General features: G+C 38.8%; 1 protein-coding gene across 1 annotated transcript in view; it reads left to right on the top strand.

Annotated features, from left to right (window-relative positions):
* Positions 1-26,009, top strand: part of LOC126091914 (Down syndrome cell adhesion molecule-like protein Dscam2) — an 895,908-nt gene that overhangs the window by 761,550 nt on the left and 108,349 nt on the right. The window contains exons 23-29 of the mRNA XM_049907230.1: positions 13,046-13,201; positions 17,453-17,595; positions 17,675-17,831; positions 17,941-18,210; positions 18,777-19,008; positions 19,095-19,271; positions 19,398-19,564. Coding sequence (XP_049763187.1) covers positions 13,046-13,201; positions 17,453-17,595; positions 17,675-17,831; positions 17,941-18,210; positions 18,777-19,008; positions 19,095-19,271; positions 19,398-19,564 — 1,302 coding nt within the window. The remainder of the gene's footprint in view (positions 1-13,045; positions 13,202-17,452; positions 17,596-17,674; positions 17,832-17,940; positions 18,211-18,776; positions 19,009-19,094; positions 19,272-19,397; positions 19,565-26,009) is intronic.

Genomic DNA, 26,009 nt, shown 5'->3' with positions numbered 1-26,009 from the left:
CCTTCTTTGTATTTCATACATTCTTTGTCCATGTTACATTATAAAAGCTTGTACTACAGGTAGAAATAATACTGTCTTCAGTTACTAATCATCCTTCCTTCTGTAGCTGTGAACTTCGTAGTAGGTGAAATTTGTAATGAAAGCAGCACCTCAGAGATTTGGGAATATTTGAAAGCTGAACTGCAGTAATGAAATTACACACTCATAAGGTTGTTTTAAGACTGTTTATGCATGTTAATTAACTCATTTTTTAGTGCCCTAATATTGTGATCCACTTGTGTTGATGTTTATGGAATATGCTAAAGTACTGATGCGTGATTGGTCAGTATAGTATATCATAAGTATGTATGTGTTATGTTTGTGTGAGTGTAAGTAGTGTTTTTGCAGTGTATTATTGTTGGTAGTGATAAATATGTAATGAAGTGAGGGTCGAGAGTGAAACCCGATGTCAGTGTTTATCCTGTTACTCCTGAATAGTGGCGGCAAGAGAGGAATCGAAGTCAGTGTCCAAATGTATGGTGCTTCGTGGACCACTTTCGTCAATTTTATACACAAAGATTTTTTGTTTTCTTTTGGCCCTGTACTGCTTCATTTTCTTGGATATCAGTGTTCTTTCTTTGTTTTAGATAACCATTGTTTGTTTGTTGATCATAGTTTGTAGCCTGATTTGTTTGTCATTGAGTTCCTTGGTTTTATCTGCTTCGTTTTTTGTAAATCCCCAAATGCAATTTATGATGGTGGCAAGCAGTCTTCTGGTCTTAACACCTCCTATTATAGGTAATAGTGTGGTTAATTGTTCTCTGTCCTTGACTTAAAGATTTTTTCTTAGTTAAAATGAGTTCTATTAATTTCATAGATTTTGGATGTAATCAAAAATTTCTTAAACCTCTTAGTAATGGAGGTATATGAACATATTCATACATGTTCTTAAAAACCTACAAACATTATTGCAAGAGGTTGTTTTTGTTTCCGGTAATATGTCACAAATATTTTTGAGGTGATGTATTGTTCTCCACAGCCTTTCCAAGGCATGAAGCCTCCCTGGTATTCACCTACTCCTTGCTCTAGTTGTTTTTTTTTTTTTTTCTCATCAGTATCTCCACTGTATAGCAACTACCATTTTTCATAATATTGTTGCTTAATCTTTCTATATAAAATGAATCTTTGATGAATAAATTACCCATACTAATGATTATTCAGGATGGAATGTTAGAACAGTAAGAAAAAGACGGTTGCTACACACCATATAGCGAAGATGCTGAGTCACAGATAGTCACGACAAAAAGACTGTCAGAAAATGAACTTTTGGTCAACAAGGCCTTTGTCAAAAATAGACAATGTATGCACACACACACACACACACACACACACACACACACAAAATCAGAATGTAATTCACACACACATGACCACAGTTTCTGGAAGCTGAAGCCAGAATGCGAGTAGCAGTGCATGATGGGAGAGGCAGCTGAGTTGTGGGATTAAGGAGGAGGCTGGGGTGAGGAGGGGGGACTGATAGCAGGGTAGGGATGGGGGACGGCAAAGTGCTGCTTGTGGGAGCATACCGGGATGAGATGGAGAGAGAGGGTAGGACAGCTAGGTGCAGTCGGGAGGTTAGATGGAGGGTAGGGGGGAGAGGGGGTAGCAAAAAACAAGAGAATTAAAAACACTGAATGCATTGGTGGAATAGAGGGCTGTTTAGTGTTGGGATGGGAATAAGGAAGGGGCTACATGGGTAAGGGCAATGACTAATGGAGGTCGAGGCCAGGAGGGTTATGGGAACGCAGGATATATTGCAGGGAGAGCTGCCATCTACGCAGAAAACCTGGTGTTGGTGGGACGGATCCATATGGCACAGGCTGTCAAGCAGTCACTGAAATGAAGAATGTCATGTTGGATGGCATACTTAATGGGGCGGTCCAGGCATTTCTTGGCCTCAGTTTGTCGGTGGCCATTCATGTGGACAGACAGCTTGTTGGTTGTCATGCCCACACAGAAAGCAGCATAGTGGCTGCAGCTTAGCTTGTAGATCACATGACTGATTTCACAGTTAGCCCTTTTTAAAGAACTACTCTCATTGTCCCAGTCCCTACTGTGAAAATAATTTTTCGCCACTAACCAAAGACCAATGCTGAACCCTGCATCACTCAGTTCACTCCTCTATCCAACTGTGATCAGCCCCCACTGCTGCAAATCAACCCATCTTAATGGTCCAGAATTTATTAACCTCAAATCTTGCCTCACCGTCATTCCCTTAATCACTCAACATGCAAACTAACCCTATATCCACAGAAAAAACTGCAAACCACCAACTAAAAACTTATTTTGAATTTGAAATCCTAACTGCTGACAAAGGTTCCACCATTGTTGTTTTCAAATGCAAGCATTAGCTGGCAGAAGGACTCTGCCAGTTGTCAGATTCATCCAGGTACAAACTCTGCCATATTGACTCCAGTCCAAAAATCCAGCAGGGTCTCCAAATCCTTAGGCCCATCCCAGAACCTCTCCCCAGAGTCCATCTCTCTTCTCACCGCCACTAGTTCACACACTCCTACCTTCTACATGCTTCTGAAAGTCTGTAAATCCAACCACCTAAGACGTCCCATTGTGGCTGGTTACTGTGACTCCACTGAGAGAGTACCTGCTCTCATAGACCAACACCTTCAGCCTCTTACCCAGAACCTACCCTCCGTTCCAGCAGATACCAAGCATTTTCTCCACCAACTCTCCACAGCTTGTCACTGTTGATGCCATCTCCCTTTATGCTAACATCCCTTATGCCCATGGACTTACCTCTATTGAGCACTACGTTTCCCAGTGCTCGATGGATTCCAAACCAACAACCTCCTTCGTAGTTGGAATGACCAACTATACTGTCACCCACAATTACTTTCCCTTTGAAGGCATCACCTGCAAACAGATCAGAGGTATGGCTATGGATATCCACATGGCACTATCCTATGCCAACCTATTCATGGGCCACCTAGAGGAATCCTCCCTAAACACCCAGAATCCCAAACACATCACCTGGTTCAGATTAATTGATGACAACTTTGTGAACTAGTTCTTCCAGAACCTCAACACCTTCTCCCCCATTCGCTTCATACAGTCCTACTCAACCCAAGAAGCCCCTACTCAATGCAGCAAGCCACCTTCCTCAATGTTGACCTCCATCTCAAAGGTGACTACATCAGTACCTCTGTCCATATTAAACCTACCAACCACCAGCAATACCTCCACTTCAAAAGCTGCCACCTATTTCATACTGAGAAGTCCCTTCCATACAGCCTAGCCACCCTTGGCTGTCACATCTATAGTCTCAAGCAGTCATTCTCGAAATATACTGAGGGTCTAACTGAAATCTTCACAAGCTCAGTACCATGCAGGACTTTAGCAAGTGAATTACATTCTCCGCCAGAGTTTTGACTTCTTCTCATCATGTCATGGAATGAGAAATGTCATACCCACTATCATTCCTACCCCTCCCACAGTGGTATTCCACCGCCCACTGAACCCACACAATATCCTCGTCCATCCTTACACAGTCCCTGGTCCCAACCCCTTGCCTCACAGCTCATATCCCTGTAATAGACCTAAATGCAAGCAAGACCTGTCCCATACATCCTCCCACCACCACCTACTCCACACCGGTCTCAAACATCACCTAACGCACAAAGGCAGGGCTACCTGTGAAACCAGTCATGATCTAAAAGCTGTGCTGCATTCTACGTGTGCATGACAAAAGCTGTGTGTCCACACGATGCCCCCGACAAACTAAGACAAAGAAACACTTGGACCACCCCGTTGCTGAGCATGCCACCGAACACAATTTCTTTTATTCCAATGACTGCTTCATTGCTTGTGCCATATGGATCCTTCCCACCAACACCATCTTTTCTGAACTGCTCAGGGTGGAACTGTCCCCGCAGTATATCCTACCTTCCCGTAACCCTCCTGGTCACTATGTTCGTTCGCCTTTGTCCTTACCCATCTAATCCCTTCCCTGTTCCCATTCCAGCACTATAAAGCCCTCTATTTCATCAACACATCCTCTATCTTTTTGCTTCTCTTTTTTTCCATTGCTCCCCCCTCACCCTCCGTCTAACCTCTCGACTGCATCTAGCTGTCCTACCCTCTCTCCACCTCACCCCTGAACGCTCCCACAAGCAGCACTTTACCATACCCCACCCCTACCCTACTGTACCTCCCTTTCCCCACCCCAGGCCCCTCCTTCTTCTGACCACCCAGTAGTTTCTCCCATCATGTGGTACTGCTAACTGACTTCAGTTGCCAGAGACTGTGGTCATGTGTGTGTGAGTTGCATTTGAGTGTGTGTGTGTGTGTGTGTGTGTGTGTGTGCATGTTGTCTGTTCTCAATGATGGCCTTGCTGACTGAAAGCCACTTTCTGATCCAACAGTCTTTTCGTTATACCTATCTGCGACTCGGCGTGTCCGCTATATGTTGAGTAGCAACTATCTTTTTCACAATATTGTTACTTATACCAGGGTTGTTGAGGGGTGGGTGGGTGGTGTTTCGTATTTGTAGGAAGGTTTTGTAATAGTCTCTGGAAGGCTTCGGTGAAATACAATGATTGATAAAATATTTCATTCTGATATTTTTTCTTGATCCATCTGATAATTCGGATGATACTTTTTTAGAGTTGATAGAATAAATGCTCTTCTCATATGTGGATTTGTAATTTTAAACATGCCTGGTGCCTTTCTTCATGAATTATTTTACACTTTGAAGTTGACCAGCCATGCCTTTTACATAGGTTTAAGGATTCTAGGTTTTCACCTTGTTGGTCAATAATTGGTATTGGTTGTTCTGAATTGTCTGTTAATTTTGTAATTCATGTGGTTTCTTGATATTTGTAATTTCTGACTAATTGTCATGGTTTGTAAATCCTCTTTTCTTTGTCAGGTTTTGATTTCTTCATCTTCAGAGATGTGAATTAATTTAAATTTGATTTTGACATTATAGTGGTATGAATCCATATGCACTGCACTTAGTATGTAAACAATGTAGATGTCTCTGTAAAAGGAGTTGTCCAAGGTGGTCATGATCCAGTTGCCTTTCCCCTTTTGTCCAGTCAGGATATTTTCAAGTTTTATGTTTATTTAGCCCACTTTTGGAGTAGGTGGATTTGGAGATGAGTGTATACTGACTGCAGAGTTCAACCAATCTGTGACCTTTCATATTTTTATGTTTCTGTGGAGCCCATTTACTGATTACATAATCATTTATTTTTATCTTCCTAGTTAGGAATTTCCTCCTTTATTAAAACGTGAATATGCAACTTTTATGATCAGTTATTAAGCATGAATAAAAGTGATTTTACTCCTTTTAGGTTCAATAACTACACTACACTTAAAGAAAAACGAAACCTGAAACTTTCTGGCAGATTAAAACCGTGAGCCTGACTGGAATTTGAGCCTGGAACAGTGTCGTTCATGGGTAATGCTTTTACTGCCGGAGCAGTCCTGGTGTGACTCATGATCCTCCCACACAACCTCACTTCTGTGATGTTGTGACTCGCTGATTATTCAAAGTGCCGCCGCGCAATTACGCACGTCCTCTACGTGCGGCGCTGTCTGCCAGCCATGCAGCAGCTGCGCCACCTAAGTGGCCAGCCGAGCAGCGGCCGCTAGACTGAGACTCAGTGTTTAATCGAATGCCGACTTGTACACAGGTCAACTTACTCAGTGACTTATATGTGTTGTTGTGTTGTCCAAAATATGTGTTAAATTTGACGATTTAACATGTGAAGTTTGGCATGTAGGAGAGAGGTGTTGACAAGAGTTGACACTCTTCTAAAACAAAAGCAGGTGGATAAACAAAAAAGTCACGTAAAATGAAATGAGGGGAGAGAACCTGTGACGCTATGTTAGCAGTATGATAAACCTGGCGGCATGGTTTTGTGGTCATGGTGACCAATGCGATGGCAGTTTTAGCATCTGCCATTTTGGATGCAACGCATAATTTTTGAATGGAAAGAAAGTTGTGTGAGATAGAAGATCACCTAAGAATAACAATAGTGTCTTTAATTTGAGCATAGGTTTATTCAATTTTTGTCCATCTCCATAACTGAATGATCAGTATAGACAGCTGACTCACAGAGGTCCCAAGTTCGATCTCTGGTACTGATGAGGATTTTTCCCAATGGGAGTACTGATATGGGACGTATTCAGCTCATGATGCCAATCAAGGAGCTACTTGACTGAGTAGTAGTGGCTCCACAGTCTGTAAAGTCTGCAAAATAGCCGGGAGAGCAGTGGCTGACCACGCACGTCTCCAGCCAATAGACATCCTCAGGTCTGTGCAGCCTGGACAACGAGTGTCACATTTTGTACAGAATGAGGCAAGTGCTGGTGACTAAGTGTAAAGGCTATGAGATGTGCTCATCATGTTTCTCCTGCACATCATAAGGTGATGATTACCTGCTTCACGTGTTCCTCACCAACACTTTCAGCAAATGGCTGAGAAATCCTTTTGTTCTTTCTCAATAACTTTCTTTCTGTATTCTTTTAGGAAAGATAAAATTATTAATTAGATTGTTAATTAATTTAGTCAATGCCAAAGTATTTTGAAACTTATATTTATTTAAGCAAAGCTATTAAAAATCATGAGCACACCTTCCTTTGCATCTGCTCAGTTCAGTATCCACCAGAAGAAGACAAATTACATATATCTCTTCCTTTTTATTACATTTCTTGGTCTGAAGAAAATTTATTATATTTGAACTGAGAATATGTTCGAGGATTCTGCAGCAACCTAATGTTAGGGATATTGGTCTGTAATTTTGTGGGGCCATTGTTTTGTCCTTCTTCTGCACAAGACTCACTTGCACTTTTTCCAATCACTTTGGACTTTGTACTGGGCTAGAGATTGACAATAAATATGAGCTAAGTAAGGGGCCAATGTCTTTAAGGAATGTCATTTCACTGTCTGAGTGAGATGCTAACAACTGCTTAACTACTCTTTCTAGCAAAAACACTCTTTTAGCATTCTTAACTGATACGTCATCATGATCGCTAATCCCTGTTCTATACTGCTGCTGTCAATAAGGTGTAGCCTATTTGTAGCTGCAAATCCTAAGATATTTCCATTGCATGTGGGCTGTTGATTTATCTGCTCAAAACAGTATTTAGAAAACATGTTCAGAAGTACTTTGCAGGACTGTCTGTCTGTATCCCCTGCAATGAATTCATAGTCATCCCTATCTATACTTGGTAGATTAAAGTTGCCTCCAACTAGTAAAATGCATGATCTGGGTATTTCTTATACACTACTGACCATAGACAATCTTTGAATGAATCTAGAACTGTCACAGCCAGTAAAAACATCAAAAAAATAGCTTGGTTTCACCTAGACCTGTTACATGCGACCAGATAATTTCACTGTCAGTCTCGACTTCGACCTCAATAGAGAGAATATTTTTGTCAGCAACAATGAACACTCCTCCTCCTATGGCCTCTAATCTCTATTTCCGATATACATTCCTCCGTGACTCGCTAAATATCTCAAGACCTTTTTGGTGAATTTCTTGGTTTGGGTCTTATACATTGTATTTGGGAAGGTACTTTCAAATATCAGTGCCACTTCATTGTGGAAAAGTTTGTGCTTGGAATTGACTCAATCTAAATTAATTCTGTGTCTTAGAGATGTGATTTAAGAGTCTGGATCGTTTCATCATTAATTATCCTAGCAGCTTTCCAGTGGGGCTACTTTCACTCTGATAGATACTTGCACTGTTGATAGCAAATCTTTGTCCATTATGGTCAGAGAGACCACTCAGGACTTGTCTTCCCCTATTTTAGTGTTGTTGCTAAATATATTATCAATTAGTGTGCTTGTGTGGAAGTTATGCAAGTAAGGAAACTAACCACAGAAGCAAGATTATATGTGGAAATCAAATTTTCTAGGTCTGGAATTGAGAAAATTTATATTGATCTTCCCAAGCACTGCCACATCTTTTCTGTGTTGCAATACATATAGGGTGCACATAAAGTCTGGGAACACTTTCAATTATTTATTGCACAAGAACTAAAGATTGACAGATGTCATACATATTGCATTTTGAATAGAAACTCTGAAAGTTTTTTTTTACAAACATTTGATATGCGGAAAACATGATTGACCTAGCAGATGTCAATACGGTAAGCGAATTCACTCCATACCAGTCCCAGAACAGCATTGTCGACTGTGGCAGTCACTTCCCGTATTCTCTCCCAGAGCTCTGCTACATCATGTGGTAGAAGTGGTACATACAGCAGATCTTTAATGTGTCCCCACAAAAAAAAGTCACACAGAGTGAGATCTGGTGATTGGGCAGGCCATTTCATGAAACAGCTGTCCCCTTCTGTAGCACATCAGATCCATCAAAGCGGCAGCTCCGTGTTCAGGTACCCACAAACTTCATGATGAAAATGGGATGGAACCCCATCCTGCTGAAAGATGAACGGAGAGTTTTATTGCATTTGAGGCATCAGCCAGTGTTGCAACATGTCCAAGTAGGAATATCCAGTGACAGCACTCTCGGCGAAGAAGAATGTCCCGTACAGTTTTCGACGTGATGAGGCACAAAAAACATTCACCCTTGGGGAAGCATGCACAGATTCAATGCATTCGTGTGGATATTTTGTACCCCAGATTTGACAATTATGCATGTTCTCTCTCCCATTAGTGTGAAAAGGTACTTTGTCGCTAAAAATTAGGCTATCAACAATGCCGTACCCATCCTCACTCAGCTCTTGCAACTGCGAACAAAACTCAAAATGCTTGTCTTGGTAGTCATCATTGAGCTTCTGCACTAGCTTCAATTTAAATGGTTTCATAGACAGCTTCTGTCATAGGGCTTTCCACACTGTCATTGGAGCCATTTTGAGTTCATGGAATGCGTGATGCACTGATTTCTTTGGATTCCTTATGAATGTCTCTCATATGCACTCCACATTCACTTCACTCACACTGGGATGTCAGCTTCTCTTTGCCGGGCACAAGCAACCCGTCGTAACGAATTTGTTGTGCCGGTAGTAAATGGCGTTCCTTGTCGGTGGCTTCTTACTGTACTTGGTTCTAAAATTCCGTTGAACAGCCGTAGCACACTTGTTTTTGTCAACCTCCAACACACATAAAGCTCGCTCCACACCTGAACTCACCATGTTTGCAACTAGCCCTGACTATTGACAAATTACCAAACTACACTTTGGCAGTATACATGAAAAAAACTTTCAGGTTTCTCTTCAAAATGACATATGTATGATATCTGTACAATGTTTGCTTCTTGTGCAATAAATAATTGAAAGTGTTCCTGGACTTCATGTACACCCTGTATTTTAGGAGTGCATCTGCCTCAAAAAGAGATTAGAATTCCCTGAAGGAACTCTGTATAGTGTTACTTCTGGGGTATGAGAATTATTTTTAAAAAATTCTATGGTGTTTTTTTCCAAATTTGGTCCTAAACAATAACTTTCCCCATCAGTTGTTCTGCAAGTAACAATATATTTAACGTATATGGCAACACCACCCTTATCTTTGTATTTGCTGCATAATTATGTTGCTAAGTAATAATTACACTCAAAGTGTCAAACATCCTTGGTTAGCGATATACACAAATACAGAGGGTGGTTGTATTGTGTACACAAGGTATAAGAGGGATTGGCAGAGTTGTCATTTGTACTCAGGTGATTCGTGTGAAAAGGTTTTCGATGTGATTTGGCTGCACTATGGGAATTAACAGACTTTGAATGCAAAATAGTAGTTGGAGCTCAACACATGGGGCGTTCCATTTCAGAAATTGTTACGGAAATCAATATTCTGTGCTCCACAGTATCAAGAGCGAGCCGAGAATATCAAATTTCAGGCATTACCTCACACCACAGCCTTCACTTAACAACCAAGAGCAGCATCACGTGTGTAGAGATGTCAGCACTAACAGACAAGTGTCGCTGCATAAAATAACCACAGGAATCAGTGTGGGACATATGACAAATGTATCCATTGGGACAGTGTAGTGAAATTAGGTGTTAATGGGCTACGGCAGCAGACAGCCGAGGCGAGTGCCTCTGGCAACATCACAACAACATTGTCTGCAGTACCTGTCCTGGGCTTGTGAGCATATCAGTTGGACCCTAGATGACTGGGAAGCTGTGGCCTGGTCCGATGAATCCCAATTTCAGTTGCCTGATGGCAAGGTTTGAGTTTATCACAGTTTTCGTGAAGCCATAGACCAAAGTTGTCAACAAGGTACTGTGTAAGCTGCTGGTGGCTCTGTAATGGTGTGGGCTGTGTTTATATTGATGGACTGGGCACTCTGTATGTTCAGTTTCTTGGAGACCATTTGGAGCCGTTCATGGACGTCATGTCACTAACAATGATGGAGTTTTTATGGATGACAATGTGCCATGTTATTGGGGCACAATTGTTCGTGATGGGTTTGGAGAACGTTCTGGACAATTCGAGCAAATGGTTTGCCGCCCAGATCGTCCGACATGAATCCCATTTATGGTACGTATTGAGGGGTCAGTCCGTGCACAAAATCCCGCACCAGCAACACTTTTACAGTTATTGATGGCTATAAAGGCAGCTTGCCTCAATAAATGTACAGGGGGCTTCCTGTGGCTTGTTGAGTCCATGCCACATTGAGTTGCTGCACTGCACCAGGCAAATGGAGGTCCCTCACATGGAGGTATCCCATGACTTTTGTTGCCTCAGTGTATTTATCACAATTTTTCTCTACCAAAATTAATATGATGCTCACTAAATCACAGATCATGGGCATAGTTTATACCTTGTGGTTCATGAATATTGATTACAAGTTCATTGGTCTTACTGCAGAGGCCTCTAATGTTTTGGTTATAAATTGTCAGTTTTTGTTTTGTAGAAGAAGTTACACAGTGCACTCTAAAAAAGAAGTTTCAGTTGAAGGTCTGGGCAAGGTATTTTCTCCAAGTTCACATGTTTCCACACACTGAAATATTGAGAAGAAGCCGTTTTATCTTGTTTTTCTCCAGCCAGTTGTCCATTGTAGTCTGTGTATTGCCATTCCTGCAATTTTGTTGTGTTGTGGTGCACTCTTTGTTCAAATCTGACTGTCCTGAGTTGCATTGTTCCTTGCATTTGTAGTGATGTCACAAATTGTAGTTGCTAGATGATTTTTCCCACACCTTTTGAGGTGAAGGCCATGAGTGGTGTAAAGTTCTCTATCAAATTTGTTTACTTTTATCCTATGAACATGTGCAGAACTGTTGCAGATTTCTGCATAATGTCTATTTGTAGCTATCACTGCCTTGTTTACCCATAAAGATCATACCAAGTCATGCCTTTGTAGAATATCAAGTACAGTTCCATTAGAATGCATCAGGTGGTTTAAAGCTGTTCTTAAGACATCCGCAGCATGCAAACCTTTGTTGTGTGGAACGTCATATGAACCACCATAGATCATAATGGAGTCTTCCTTTGTTTTCTTTCAAGAAATATTGTTTACTGTTGATAGTACTTTGTCTGTGTGAGCACCTGGTTTGATATAACCTATTGTTTTTATTTCCGAGTGACAATTTCAGCTGGAGTGGACACACAGTTTGCATAATTTTTGTGTTATTTTCCTCCTGGCATTTAATTTGTCATTTTTTGATAAAATTCTTTGATGCAACATACAAAAATCTTTTACTGCAGGCAATATAGTACAGATGCTGTGATTTGTGTAGCAAGCTGCATGCATTGGACTACCGGAAGTAGTGACATTATCTTCAGCCAGTTTATATGCTTCTCATTTGTTACATCTGCTTTTGGCCTGCTTGGTGGTCTATAGTTTATTACATTCACTTTCAATGTTTCTGAGCCTTTGGGATAGCACTTTGTTTTCCTCCATTGATTGCACAATTTCTAGCAGTGAGTTAATAGTTTCAATGAGTTTAGATTTGTCAGGGTGCAAGTCATACGTAACACACTTACATTTGGAATTGGATGGTTTTTCACTGTAGTTTTTTTGCGTAGCATAAGACTTGGAACTTTGTGGAGCATTGCTGTTATATATTTTTTTTCCTTTAAGGCCTGAATTCATAAAAACTGGAGATACAACTTCACCTAACTTTTTACTTCTGCCGTCTTGAACTATATGTATCTTCAGGAGGAAAAATATTTAATAGTAGATGACGCTATCCTGGTTTTCAGAACTAATAGTTCTTTTGTTGGGAAGGAGAGGTAAATAGGTTGGGAAACATTAAAAAGGAATGGTGGACCACTCAAGACACCGCCTGTAGTGATGGCAGGGCTACACCACCTTAATCCTACCTGCCTCAACTTACACATCTCTCCACCCAGAGGAAGGATCTATTAGTTCCCAATGCTTCAATGGTGTCATGTACTTTTACTCTTAAATGTGTCATTGGCAGTGCTAAATATTTTGCCTCCTGAATTTTTGAATGCTCCAATGGTGTCATGTACTTTTACTCTTAAATGTGTCATTGGCAGTGCTGAATATTTGGCCTCCTGAATTTTTGGCCAGAACTTCTGTTTCGTAATTTAGTAACCTTGAGTGTTAAACCACTTTAATATTCAACTCCTTTACTGCACATTCTTTCTCTCACATACCAGGATATAAGCTCACCTTTTCCTTGTGAATCACAACTTCACTCGTTGTCCTTCCCATTCCTTTTTTCCGTACCATTTGTGTCTCCTCAAGAACAATTTCTCTGAGTGTTACAAATGCTACAGTTGCAGCAGATCTTTTTTCACTTATGAATGTGTCAGTCCAGCAACACTATTATTTGTTTCAGCAAGTTGTGTATTGATATATTTCTTCACTTCAAATAATCATAGCTAATGTTAACATTGCCTTTTATTTCAAGAGTTAACTGTGTTAGTTTATTTAATGCAGACTGTGTATGTTTGTGATTGATCTCAAATGGATGTATACACAATAAATGTTATTGAGTGTCTGACTGTTACCATCATTTGAAAATTCCTGCATTTGCATTGATTAACACAGGGAACTTAAAGATAACTACTGAATTTCATTTCTGCCCCTTCTTTTCCTCTCAGATGATAACACCAAAGACACAAAAATAACATCTGCAAGTGAGACTATACTACATGGGCTGAAAAAATACACAAATTATAGCATGCAAGTTCTTGCCTATACTTCTGGAGGAGACGGTGTCCGCAGCCCCCCAATTCATTGTCAAACTGAGCAGGATGGTAAGTTTTTTGTGTCAATACTTTTAGTAAAAACAACATTACCTGGAAATTGGTGCTTGTCTTAGTAGCAAATTATCATTTTTTAGTTATGTGGATGTCATTATTCCAAGGAGCAACCAAATCAATAACCACCGAGCAAGGTGGCGCAGTGGTTAGTACATTGGACTCGCATTCGGGAGGACGACAGTTCAATCCCGCGTCCGGCCATCCTGATTTAGGTTTTCCAAAATTTCCCTAAATCCCTCCAGGCAATTTCCGGGATGGTTCCTTTGAAAGGGCACAGCTGACTTCCTTCCCCATCCTTCCCTAATCCGATGAGACCGATGACCTCACAGTTTGGTCTCCTCCCCCAAATCAACCCAACCCAACCCCTCCTGCCACCGAACAACAAATCAATACTCGATGATATCAGGTCAAAGCAGTATGTAGCAGTGTAGTTTCAGACTCAGAGTACATATTATACCACTTACACAGTACTATTGAATAACATGTAGTTAAAATCCTGTCTTTGTGTTGCTACTTCTCTGTATTGTTAAGATAAACTAGATCTGATGTCATGTAGATTTAGTAATCTTATAGTTTGTACATATGTAGTAAAAGTGGTGTTACTGAAGACTACAATTTTTTGAAAAATATCTCAGCAAAATGGAAGTCGAGAACAATCCAGTGTTTTTAATTTTGGATCTGTGTTGTGTCATTGACAACTTACACTTTTCATTTTGGTTTCATCACATTTAAAATGTATTTCACTGACTGATCTTTACTCTCTCTTCAAATCACTTTGTTTTATTAGCTGCTTGTCATTGTTGTTGTAAGTGACTGAATGGTACAGATCCTTTGGAAGGTACACCTAAATGTTAATGTCAGATGTAAAAGATATCTGAATAAGTCTTACATTTTGTAATACCATGTCACCTTGATGATTCATTATTGGATTGAGACTATCCAAATTTGACTACCGTATTTACTCGAATCTAAGCCGCACCTGCAAAATGAGACTTGAAATCAAGGAAAAATAAAAAATTCCCGAATCTAAGCCACACCTGAAATTTGAGACTCGAAATTCAAGGGGAGAGAAAAGTTTTAGGCCCCACCTCCAAATCGAAACAAAGTTGCTCCATTGTAATATGAGACACAATTTAGGTCGAATGAATGACGATACAGCTATAGTAGTGTGGTTCGAGTCGTAAGCTTAGCAGTTAAGCTTCACCATGTAGCCATTGCTATGCGTCAGGCGCTCCGTCTGTATTTATACGGGTACCCTTCCTTTTTCACGTGCTTCGTCTGGTTTGAATTGATTGCTTATTTTTCTTTGATCTGATAAGTGCCGTTCTCTTTGTTATACGTGTTTACGTCACTCTAAGCTGAAAATGCATTACTGTACACTGTGTCATGCATTGTTTGTCACATCCTGATAATGAGTGTTTATGGCCTGTCGCCGCTCACGGCATGGCTTGCTTTTGTGCCTGCTACCGCCGCTTACACACACACACACACACACACACACACACACACACACACACACAAAGAGAGAGAGAGAGAGAGAGAGAGAGAGAGAGAGAGAGAGAGAGAGCAATCGTCTCATTAGCAACACAATGGCAAGAGACTGCTATTTGTTGTTACTTCTGCTTTCTTTGATAATGATCAACAAGAACCAAATAATAGACTGCGTATGATAGATGTTCTGAACGAGAGTTTAACGAAAATTTTTCTCCGTTTGAAAATCTTTGTAGACGCCTCTTTAGTAAATTACATTCTGCACAGAAATTAGAGTCATCTTAGATTTAAAAATCTAGTCAATTGCCGTGCTTCATTTCTGACTGTATCACTATTAGGCATAAGAATAATATGAATATAAATATGACATGATATGTATGTTCTTCCACGTTTGCTGTTGTGTCATTCTAGTTTTGTAGTTTATTAGGCAGACAGGATTTAAATGAGATAGCAGCAAACACGAAAGAATACATGGCAAAATGTTTATATTTGTATTATTCTTATGGTGAAGAGAATAATGCATGTGATTCACAATTCATAAAAGTTCCTATTAGCAACCATCTCTTCTCACAGGTAGGAAACAATTAAGAATGTAGAGTTGGCCATATTGACAAACAGTCTTGCCAGTCAGATTTTCGTAGTACATTGCTACATTCGAAGCTGAACAATATGGAATTTTTATTTACTTCATTGGATGAAGTATGAAAATGCAGTGGTCGAAACTTGGGGCGGAGAAAAAAGCTCGTCTTCCACCGTTTTTTTTTTTTTTTTTTTTTTTTCTGACGCAGAAGTTTTGGCGCTTCCGCTTACTTTGCACTCGATTCTAAGCAGCAGGCGGCTTTTTGGATTACAAAAACCGGAAAAAAAGTGCAGCTTAGATTCAAGTACATACGGTTAAGTTACCCTAGAATTTGATATTATATCTTATCACTTACAGAAGAAACAGTTCCAGTGATAAAGGCAGCAGTACTTTTTACACATGGAAACTGCAGGAAGCATTATCAGCAATGTAGAAAAAGATAAGACTGCTATTTACTGTAAAGAAAACACATTAAGTTGCATACAGGCACAATTAAGAGGCACTTACACAAAGCTTTTGCCCACACCCATCATCAGCAAAACAGAACTATGTGCCACCATTCATACACACAAGCAAGTACACTGCACATTGGAGCTTTGTGTTAGTGTCTTTTAATCATGCCTGCCAGCAACTTAACATGTCTTCTCTGCAATAAGTAGCAAACTATCTTTCCATACATTGTTGATATCCGTCCTCTTACAGTATGACTTCAATTTTATTAATAGTGTCCAAGCTTTCTTTTTTTACATAACCCTTCCTTTGTGTGTGTCTGGCAGTGAAGATTTAGTTCTCAAAATGTGTCATATCCAATTATAAAAATAAAATATGACTAGTAATCAATCTGATTTATTATTCTTCTGTTCAATATTTAATATTGGTACCATTAGATCTAACAAGTACCAGTGATGAAATAAACTACATTACTGATTAGTATTCTACTTTGCTTGCATTATATTTAACTAGTCATCCTGCCCCAGCAGCAATCTTAATAAGTCCTGAGCACCTATAGATAAATATTTTCATGGCCATTTAGTTAATACCTCAAAGATGTTTCATGTACCATATGTATTCATATTACCATATGTAATTCATATTGAAAGTATGAATCGTTAACAAACTCACATATCTCTCAGATTATGACACCATTTTTAGGAAGGTCGGAAGAATACTTCCAAAATATGGTTTTTATGATACAGGGATTCCTCCAGTAAAATTAAAAGGAATACTATCTTGTATGAAGCATAATCTAGGGCTCCAAAAAGTGGGTATATATACATACAATGCAAATGTTTGACGTTGTGTGTTAAATATATGAACTGTTGAACAAATGTATAAAAACCAAACATTACACAAGATTCGAGCAGCCAATTTAATTAGTTTTTACTGAACACTGCTTCATGTAGAGCAAGGGTAGTCAGACTTTTTGTCTACGTCTCACTTTTGTTTCTCTGTTAGTAGTAAAATTTTCTAAACACCCACTGATTCCACAGTAATGGTGATTTACAAAGTAGGGAAGGAACTTCATAAAATTTATGAAGCAGACTTACACAGCAAGTTAAAGCATATAATAATAATTAGTAACCGAATACTTTATGTCATAATTTTATGAAAACCTAATGAAAATGTTTTTAAAACGTGTGTTTTCTTGGCGTCAATAAATGAGCATCAGAGAAAGACAATTTGGGGAATTTATTGACATATTATGCAAAGAAAATGATTGTTCACTTGCAAACCCAAAAGCTTGTCAATCAAAATGAGTGCTGTTGTGACACTATTCCACACTGTTGTCAGAAAGCAAAAATCTTGCAAAGAAAAAATGTTATAGTGTGAATGTTTAGATACTATTACTAGAACAAAGAAGGTACAAACATCTGTGGCATCCTAATTTAAAAAACAAACAAAAATGTGACACTGAAAAATAATAATAGTAACTGAAATGAAGAAGTCTTATGGATATCAGGCATGCACATTAGGTGCAAATGCATACGCATTACATGCAGATGTGTTTTTTTTTATATAATCCTTGAGGCACTGTTACATATTTATAAGTTCCTGTTGTAATGTAATGCCACAGTTAAATCAATTAGTCAGCATATTATTTTGAAATTCATGGTTCTGCCCATTACAAGCTCATGAACAGTCCACCAAGTAAAACTTCTTTGAAAAATTTCCAGTTCCAGAAGCACCAAATGCTGTAAAGGCTTTGGTAATGTCAAGTGAATCAATCCTTGTCAGCTGGAAACCTCCAGAGCAACCAAATGGAATTGTTACTCAGTACACAGTCTATGTTAAGGAAGACAGTGAAGCAGCAAAGGAGGTAACTAGTTTTTAGTTAAATTTGAACTGTTTAAGATTGCGTGAATTGTTTTACCCCATTCTTATGGTCTCTTCCCCAGGAGGAACCCAAAAGTCAGAAGGTACCCCAGTATCAAATGAGCTATGAAGCTTCTGGGCTTAAGAAGAAAGAGCGATATGAATTTTGGGTGACAGCATCAACTATAATTGGTGAAGGTCAACCTTCAAAACCTGTCTCTTTGTCACCTAGCCCGAGAGGTAAAAACGTTCTGTGTCCAACTTTGATTAATATTGTATTTTCTTTTCACTATTTATTATAACAAGAATAATGTACTCCATTTCTTCAGTCTTTGCCCTTCCTTCTCAGTTCCAGCAAAAATTGCATCATTTGATGACAACTTCACTGCAACCTATAAGGAAGATGTGAAATTGCCTTGCCTTGCAGTTGGTATTCCTCCTCCAGTAATTGTTTGGAAAGTGAAAGGACTTGCTTTTCAGCCAGATGACAGAATTCAACAGTTGCCAGAAGGGTCACTCTTCATTACATCTGTAACAAGGCAAGATGCTGGAGAATACACATGTACTGTGGAAAATTCCTTTGGCCAAGACACTGTTACTCACAGATTGGTTGTGCATGGTATGTTTTTATTTTTATGCATGATACTCTTCTATTTATTAAACTCTTTCAGGTAATTTATATTGAATGTATTAAGACTTCAATGCCATCTTCTTCAGGACTTTCTTGCAGTATTCTGTTTTTTAGTACAGTCTTAACTGAGTAAATAAAATTATTTTTGAAGCGTACTGTGAAAAAGGGGTTGACCATTGTAATGAAGGCACTATTGATTATCCATGTACTTATTTTGTACCTCTAATGATTAGTAATACAGGAGTTGAATGAATTCGATGTACATTGTGCTATTGTAAAATCAAAAAACAGTACAAACTCCTTGTAGTATTATTATGAAAGGTATTACTTCATATCTGGCTTATTTTGTCTAATTCTGTTGGGGCTATATTTTGTCTAATTCTGCTCAAACTATAGCATTTCAATTTATTGCATTTAGATTAAAATGGTATGTCCTGTTTATGTGTAGATTAAAATCTTTTACCCATAACAACACATGTTGGTGAAATGTAAAATTTTAAGGTAATCTATATTGTTTTTAACATAAATGTAACATACAGTTTCAATTTTTGTAGCACCACCTCATAAACCACAAGTCACTTTAACATCTACTACAACAAACTCAATCACAATAAAGTTACGTCCACATCCAACGGATAATGCACCTTTACATGGATATACTATTCATTACAAGCCAGAATTCGGTGAATGGGAAACAGTACAGGCTGGCAGCCAGACACAGACTTTCACCATTGAGAATCTCTGGTGTGGCTCACGTTACCAGGTGTATGTCACGGCTTATAATGGGTATGTAATAAAAAAAACCTAAATTCTGTTCAGGCGCAGTTTGATATTACATGTTGCTAAATATGTAACTACATTTGTCATAACAGAATTGGTACTGGAGATGCCTCAGACATTTTGAATACAAAAACCAAGGGTGCAAAACCTGGTATACCAGAAGCTAGTCGTTTCATTGAAGTTTCCTCTGGCAGTATCACTTTACATTTAAGTGCATGGTCTGATGGTGGTTGTCCAATGCTGTACTTTGTTGTTGAACACAAGAAGAAGTAAGTATAGGGGTTTTGTTAAGAAATTTTGCTTTTGGAAAATATATTGTGTTTATTGTGTCTATTATGTTACAAAATATGTGTGCGAATCACATTTATTTACATAAATGATATTTCAATGTCTAGGTCACAGACAGAATGGAATCAGGTGTCTAACAATGTGAAACCAGGTGGCAATTTTGTTGTTTTGGACCTGGACCCAGCTACTTGGTATCATCTTCGTGTCACTGCTCATAATAATGCAGGCTTCGCTGTGGCTGAGTATGAATTTGCTACATTAACTGTGACTGGAGGTAATTATAAATTGTCTAATTCAAATTCCACTATTAAATTAATAACACCATTTGTACCACTCTATATCTATTGCAGGAAGGTTGGTGTTTATGTGTTATGTAGATGTTATCTACATTATCATAAATGCTCTTTGCTGTTGTAATTGCAGGTTTATCTAAAAGTGGTGTATAAACATAGAATGGTACTAAATGAATTTGTATTACTTTTACCATACAGTGTAAAGCAGAGGAATCCTAAATTAGAATTGCAAACATTATTTTTCCTTTTTCTCTCACCCCTTCCTGCCTCCCCCCCCCCTCTTATTTTTTTCTGTCCTTAGACTCACAGATACATTTAAGAGAAAGATTAGATCTTAGTGCAGTTTTCTTATGATTTGTTTCTCTGCAAATCTCTTGTCAGTAATTTGTGTCTTTCATCACTGTTATTTATAATATAGCAAGTAAAACAGTATTCACAGTATTCATATGGAGCTTCAGTTGCATGTCAGTAAGAATGTTGGGTAGCATAACTTATCTTATTACAGTGTCTTAAGTGGTTTAAGATTTAAATTGCGCATTGGTACTTGTGCTTATTGTAAGGTCCAAAATAGCTACTGTTCAAAATTTTGATAGCAAAATTTAATGTGATACTCAATGTAATGAGCACATTGCAATAGATTTGTGTGTTATTTATCTGAGGAGACTTGGAAAACTAGATGTGACACTCTTATAAAAATTCAAGTAACAGACAGAAAAATGGGACTAACAATCAGCAGTAGTTTGAATATGTGCCCAAATTAATTTTTTAAATAGGGCTGTTTCAGGATCTCAGAATCTTAACACATAACAATATCTTATTGTTCAGCAGAATTTATGTCCCGATGCTACACGGTTCAGGACATAACATTATTTCAGTTGTGTGTCATGAGTTACATTTCCAGTATATATTGGTATTCTGTGTTGATGAAACAGGCATGAAATTCTGCCTTGATTGTAACATTAATTTGATTTGTTAAGTGTTATATTTTAGAAACGTAAGAATGCAGTAACCCTTTTCTGTAGCAAAATTGACTCAAACTAGCCCAATTGAGAAATATCTGCAAGTGCTGGTACAGTCAGTCATTTCTTACTTATTTATTTACATGTTTTGATGTGTCTATTTGTTCTCCTGCTAGTTTTAAAGTCTCATAATCAGACAATTACAAGTAAATCAAAAACAAAAGAAAGGTCATTGTGAATGGTGCAGCACTGAGTGAATGTTGACAGGCTTTTTATATCCAAGAAGACACAATCAAAGTTTTGAAATATCTGCTTTGTCAATTACTATAGTCCGTGTCATGTAGGAAGGGAGCTCACTCTTCATCTGTTATGCACATATCCCTCCATTAACCACTAGCAGCAAATAATATTAATTCTCTTTCTGAGCAGCTATCCATGAAATACACCTAGGTGGTGGCAATCTCTCTCCCACATGCTACACTGATGGCATTCTTTGTGACAATACAGTTTCATTTGCTGAGCAACTCAGCTATTCATCCAGATGTCGATGTTATTTCCTTGTAGCAGTATAGCTGTGAATGTGTATCTGTAAATATGTTAGTGCGACTGCCAAATAAAAATGTTAAGTGATGGCAATAAATGCAAAGTGCTCCACAAGCAGGTGGGGAGGTGTGTTTGCTGCATTTATAACTTTTTCAGTTGTGAATCTGAGAGTGGGATGCCTATTGTTGACATTTTGAAGACCTACAACAAACTACAGAAGTGTGCATTGGCAAGAGAAGTGTACAGAGAATAGTAAACAAAAATTTACAAGCTGTAGAAATGTCAGGAGAAGTTGGTTTTGTGTCCCAAGAGACTTGTAACACAAATAGATGGCTTTGACAAGGATGTTTTAAGGCTCTCTGTGTTTGAAATGTGTATAGATGATTAATACCCAACATCGCAGAAACTTGCAAAGAAATTATAAAGCACTGGTTTCAAATATGTTAAAAGTAATGATGGAAGAATGCTTTTAATAGAATGACACACAGGATAAGGCAATAAGTTGCTCCAACAGTGTATTACCTGAATGAAACATGGTTGAATCAGAATCATTCCAGGAAAACCTTGTGGAAAATGAGTGACGAAACTGGCAGTTTTAAAGTTTGCATAGGAAAAAGTTCTCGAATAAATGTTATCTTCTGGTTTTGTTTCAGTGAGAAAGCTAGTAGTGAGATGTAAGAAATGACTACTGTCGGTTTGGAGAACTGGTTCACTGAACAGTTATCACAGTTTTTACGATTTGTTCCAAAGATGCTCATCAGTGTGGGATCCGTACCAGATCGGGTTGACGGAGGAGATAGAGAAGATCCAAAGAAGAGCGGCGCGTTTCGTCACAGGGTTATTTGGTAACCGTGATAGCGTTACGGAGATGTTTAACAAACTCAAGTGGCAGACTCTGCAAGAGAGGCGCTCTGCATCGCGGTGTAGCTTGCTCGCCAGGTTTCGAGAGGGTGCGTTTCTGGATGAGGTATCGAATATATTGCTTCCCCCTACTTATACCTCCCGAGGAGATCACGAATGTAAAATTAGAGAGATTAGAGCGCGCACGGAGGCTTTCAGACAGTCGTTCTTCCCGCGAACCATACGCGACTGGAACAGGAAAGGGAGATAATGACAGTGGCACGTAAAGTGCCCTCCGCCACACACCGTTGGGTGGCTTGCGGAGTATAAATGTAGATGTAGATGTAGATTGTAATGGAGAATACCATTTCAGCTGTTACAGAGGCAACACCAAGTACAAACACCAGGAAAGTGGATAGTATGCTCTGCACAGTATAAGCCAGACTTGTGTTGAACTCCTGCAGTTTGTTAATTTACACAAGTCATGTGACAAACTGTATCAACTTCACTTTCTTGCATGTGAATGTGGCCACACAATTTTGCTTTTACCTCCATATCGCTGTCAGTATAATATAACTGAATTAATTTGGGCATAGGTTAAAGATTATGTAGCAGAAAAGCACAAAATACTCAAGATAACAGAAAGCTGAGCATGAAGCAGTAGACATCATCTCCCCTTCATCATGGGCAGACTGTGTGCAGCACACTGTAAAGCTTCAGGAAGAGGGAAGTGAAGATGGTTATAAGCCTTGTAACTGTTACTGAAAATTTGCAATCATATATAGTTTACACATGGACTCAGACAGCAGTGATGATGTTTTGTTGTAGATTTTAGAACAAAGTAAGGTAACAGTAGTTATTGTTTCTAACGACTAATGATTGTTAAAAAAGTTATGTTTGTCTACATATCACTTGCATAAATAGTATATGAGAACTTCCTAGTTTTTATTGATTGCGAATTTGTGCCCCAAAAAGTATGCAGACATTCACTTATTCTGAGTGACATAGCTAAAATTATAATGTGTTGGCCAAGGATAAGCAGCTAGTTTGTTAGCTGTGAATTTTAAGCTTTTCCCAGCACTTGCTACGCTCTAGTAACTCAAGAGAATGCGACCACATCAATTTCTCAAAAACTCAGATATTTTGCAGGTAACCCCAGTCATTTTCCAGGCACAAATTTGAAAATGTCGTGAAATGATTTGGGTGGGAGGTGGGGGTTACCTGTCAAGATATCAGTGGTTTTTGTCACTTTTGGGCAACATTCCCTTGAATTATTCAAAGAAGATGGTTAGTTGTTTACTTGTTCCACGGATCAGAGACACACCAAATGATGCAGGAAGCCTACGGTGATGAGTGCTTAGCTGTAATCGGTGTCACAAATAGTGCACATGATTTAAAAATGGTCGGACGGCAGTTAAAGATGCCCTTCGACATCTACCGATGGTGCTCACATCCTGAAGGGTGTCAAATCAAACACCATTCAGCTGTCCAATTGTTACTTTATTTGGCTACCAGTTAAGGTGCTTTACTATGCCATCTTCAGGCTCCCTAACCAACATGTAGGAAGGTTCCAACCTTGGTTCTGGTCAAAATAGGGGCCAGCATTCAAAAACTGGTATGTGTAGATTTCTGCATGATACAGTGATGACTGAAGATTGCTTTATTTGACATCCTGCAACAAACACCCAAGTCCTGCAACCATCTCTGAAAAGATGGACATGCAGAGACCTTATGAGAGGAATGACATTGAAATTGTGCATGCTAATCAAAGACTAACTGACTGAGAGATTGCAGAAGAATGTTAACATTTCAGTTGGATCATGTCATGAAATGCTGACACAGCATCTTGGAGTGCATTGCATTTCTCCAAGTTCGGCCCATGACTCGTGAGTCATGCGTGGCTGTTGCACAAATAATGAGATCACTGTCCTGCCTCGTCCTCCGTACTCTCCAGACCTGGCCCCTACAGACTTTTTTTTATTGCCAAAGTTCAAACCCCCATTGAAAGGATGAAGATTTGCAATAGGTGAGGTAAAAGAAAAATCGCAGACGGCGCTTCACGCAATCTAGCAAGAGGTACACCAAGACTGCTTCCAAAAGTGGAAAGTGGTGGGAGCAGTGTATCAATTATGGAGGAGAGTACTTCGAAGGAGACCATGCACAATAGGTAAAAATTAAGCACAGAAAACGTTTGTACGCAAAGTTCTGGATTTTTTGGGAGAGACCTCATGTAATGCTCGTTGAAATGAGAAGTTTGACAACCTACTGACCATTTACTCAATATTGTTTTGCACTAGTCTTTGAGCTCAGTGAGTTACACTTAGCTACAGTCAAACACACCCACACTCGCACATTATAAAATTACACATTTAAAAAAAATCCCAGGAGCAGAAGCAGTTTTCAAGCAAATATAATTATTTCAGTTCATGTTTGAAGCTAATTTTATTGTGCATTGCAGTTCTACTTATAATTGAGTCCAATTCTCACTAAAAGGGCAAATGTTGTGACCAGTTTTGATGACATTAAACAATAGTCTTTTTGAGAAAAAATTCTCTCACTGTCTTCTCAAAGCTGTGTCAGCTGTTCTCGCCTCCCAACATGACGCAGAAGCTGTGAATCAGCAGACGCAGTGTTGCCAGCACATCTCTCACGTAGACAATTGATCAAAATCGGTTTAAATTTCTTTTTGCTCTCATTGAGTGAAATGTATAATACAGTGTACAGTATGCAAATGAATGTGACTGTTGTCTACTGCAATACAATCTGGCAATGCGGACTTTTTCCACACTGTCTGTCACCTCACATGTGCAAATCTCATCCCCTCCACACCTCACTATAACTCTGCCTGTCTGTGTGGAAGCACCTTCCTTCATGATGCAGACTATAGAAGAGTGTCATTGACTGCTGATATATGTTCTATTTGCAAAATACCAAGGGCTCTTGTTGAGCAAGAAATCTAGGAATATCCTATAGTCTACTTCACATTGATCTCCGCGGGATTCTAGGAATAATATTTCACTAATTTTAACCTGTAAAGAGGTGTATAGTCAGTTGTTTCACATGATTATGCCAAAATGTGAATAATTAATGCTATTTGACATATCAAACTTTCTGTCACAAACTTCACGAATAATTTAGTTGTGTATTGATCAAAATACCAGTTGCTGCAACCACAGGAAGCACTCTGATGTAAGTGAAGGTGATAAGTTTTTACAGTTTATGTTAATCACAGATGTTACATGAAAGCGGTTCATATTTCTGTGCCACAGAAGCCAGTGAGTGAATTACCTGACCATATCAAAAATAACTATGTATTGAACCTTTTTCCCACAATGTTGTCTACTTCATCTGTATGCCCATGGTTCTCTAATATTGTCCGATCAAAAGTGGCCCATTAGATGCACTATTTCTTCTCACCAGAAAGAATAGCTTTATGTTGCCCTTCTATTCTTCTTAAGTTGGTAACCAAACCATATGTAACTGTTCAGTCCATTTCTTTCACATATCATCCATGTACCTATGATGAATCCCACAGAAAAATCATACTATGTCTTCTCTTACCACTACTTACTCAATGTCAGAAACAGATCTTTTTAGCATAGTCCATATCAATTCAGGGTAGGCTAGGAAGAAATCTTACCTTCATAGTCTCGGATGTTATTGAATTTAGCATATGTTAAAATTAAGGACGAAGTAAGGAACACACATTTTTTTGTTTTCTCCAAAAAAAATTCTGTGCTGAGATACAGTCCTCCAAAGATGACACTGCACATACCATTTTGAATATGCGAATTTTGGAAAAAATTTTAAAATGCTGTATCTCTGGAACAGTTCTAGAAATTTTGTTGGGGCTTCTTTTATTTGAAAGAATATTGCTTTATGATTACAATCCTCCATTTGGACTTATCTGGTAAAGTTCTTTTACTATAGCCTTCTGAACTTTTTTTATAATTTATGGGATTTTTTTTTCCTCCAGAAATGCCAATCCATAAAATTTTAATTTTTTTCTGTTGATTAGTACCATATAGTTCTACTTTCCTTGAAAAGGAGAGCTACCAATTTTAGGTTGAACAGGTATTATAAA

The sequence above is a fragment of the Schistocerca cancellata genome, chromosome 7 (assembly GCF_023864275.1).
Source record: "Schistocerca cancellata isolate TAMUIC-IGC-003103 chromosome 7, iqSchCanc2.1, whole genome shotgun sequence".
Classification (NCBI taxonomy): domain Eukaryota; kingdom Metazoa; phylum Arthropoda; class Insecta; order Orthoptera; family Acrididae; genus Schistocerca; species Schistocerca cancellata.
This window is presented reverse-complemented; position numbering and strand designations above follow the sequence as displayed.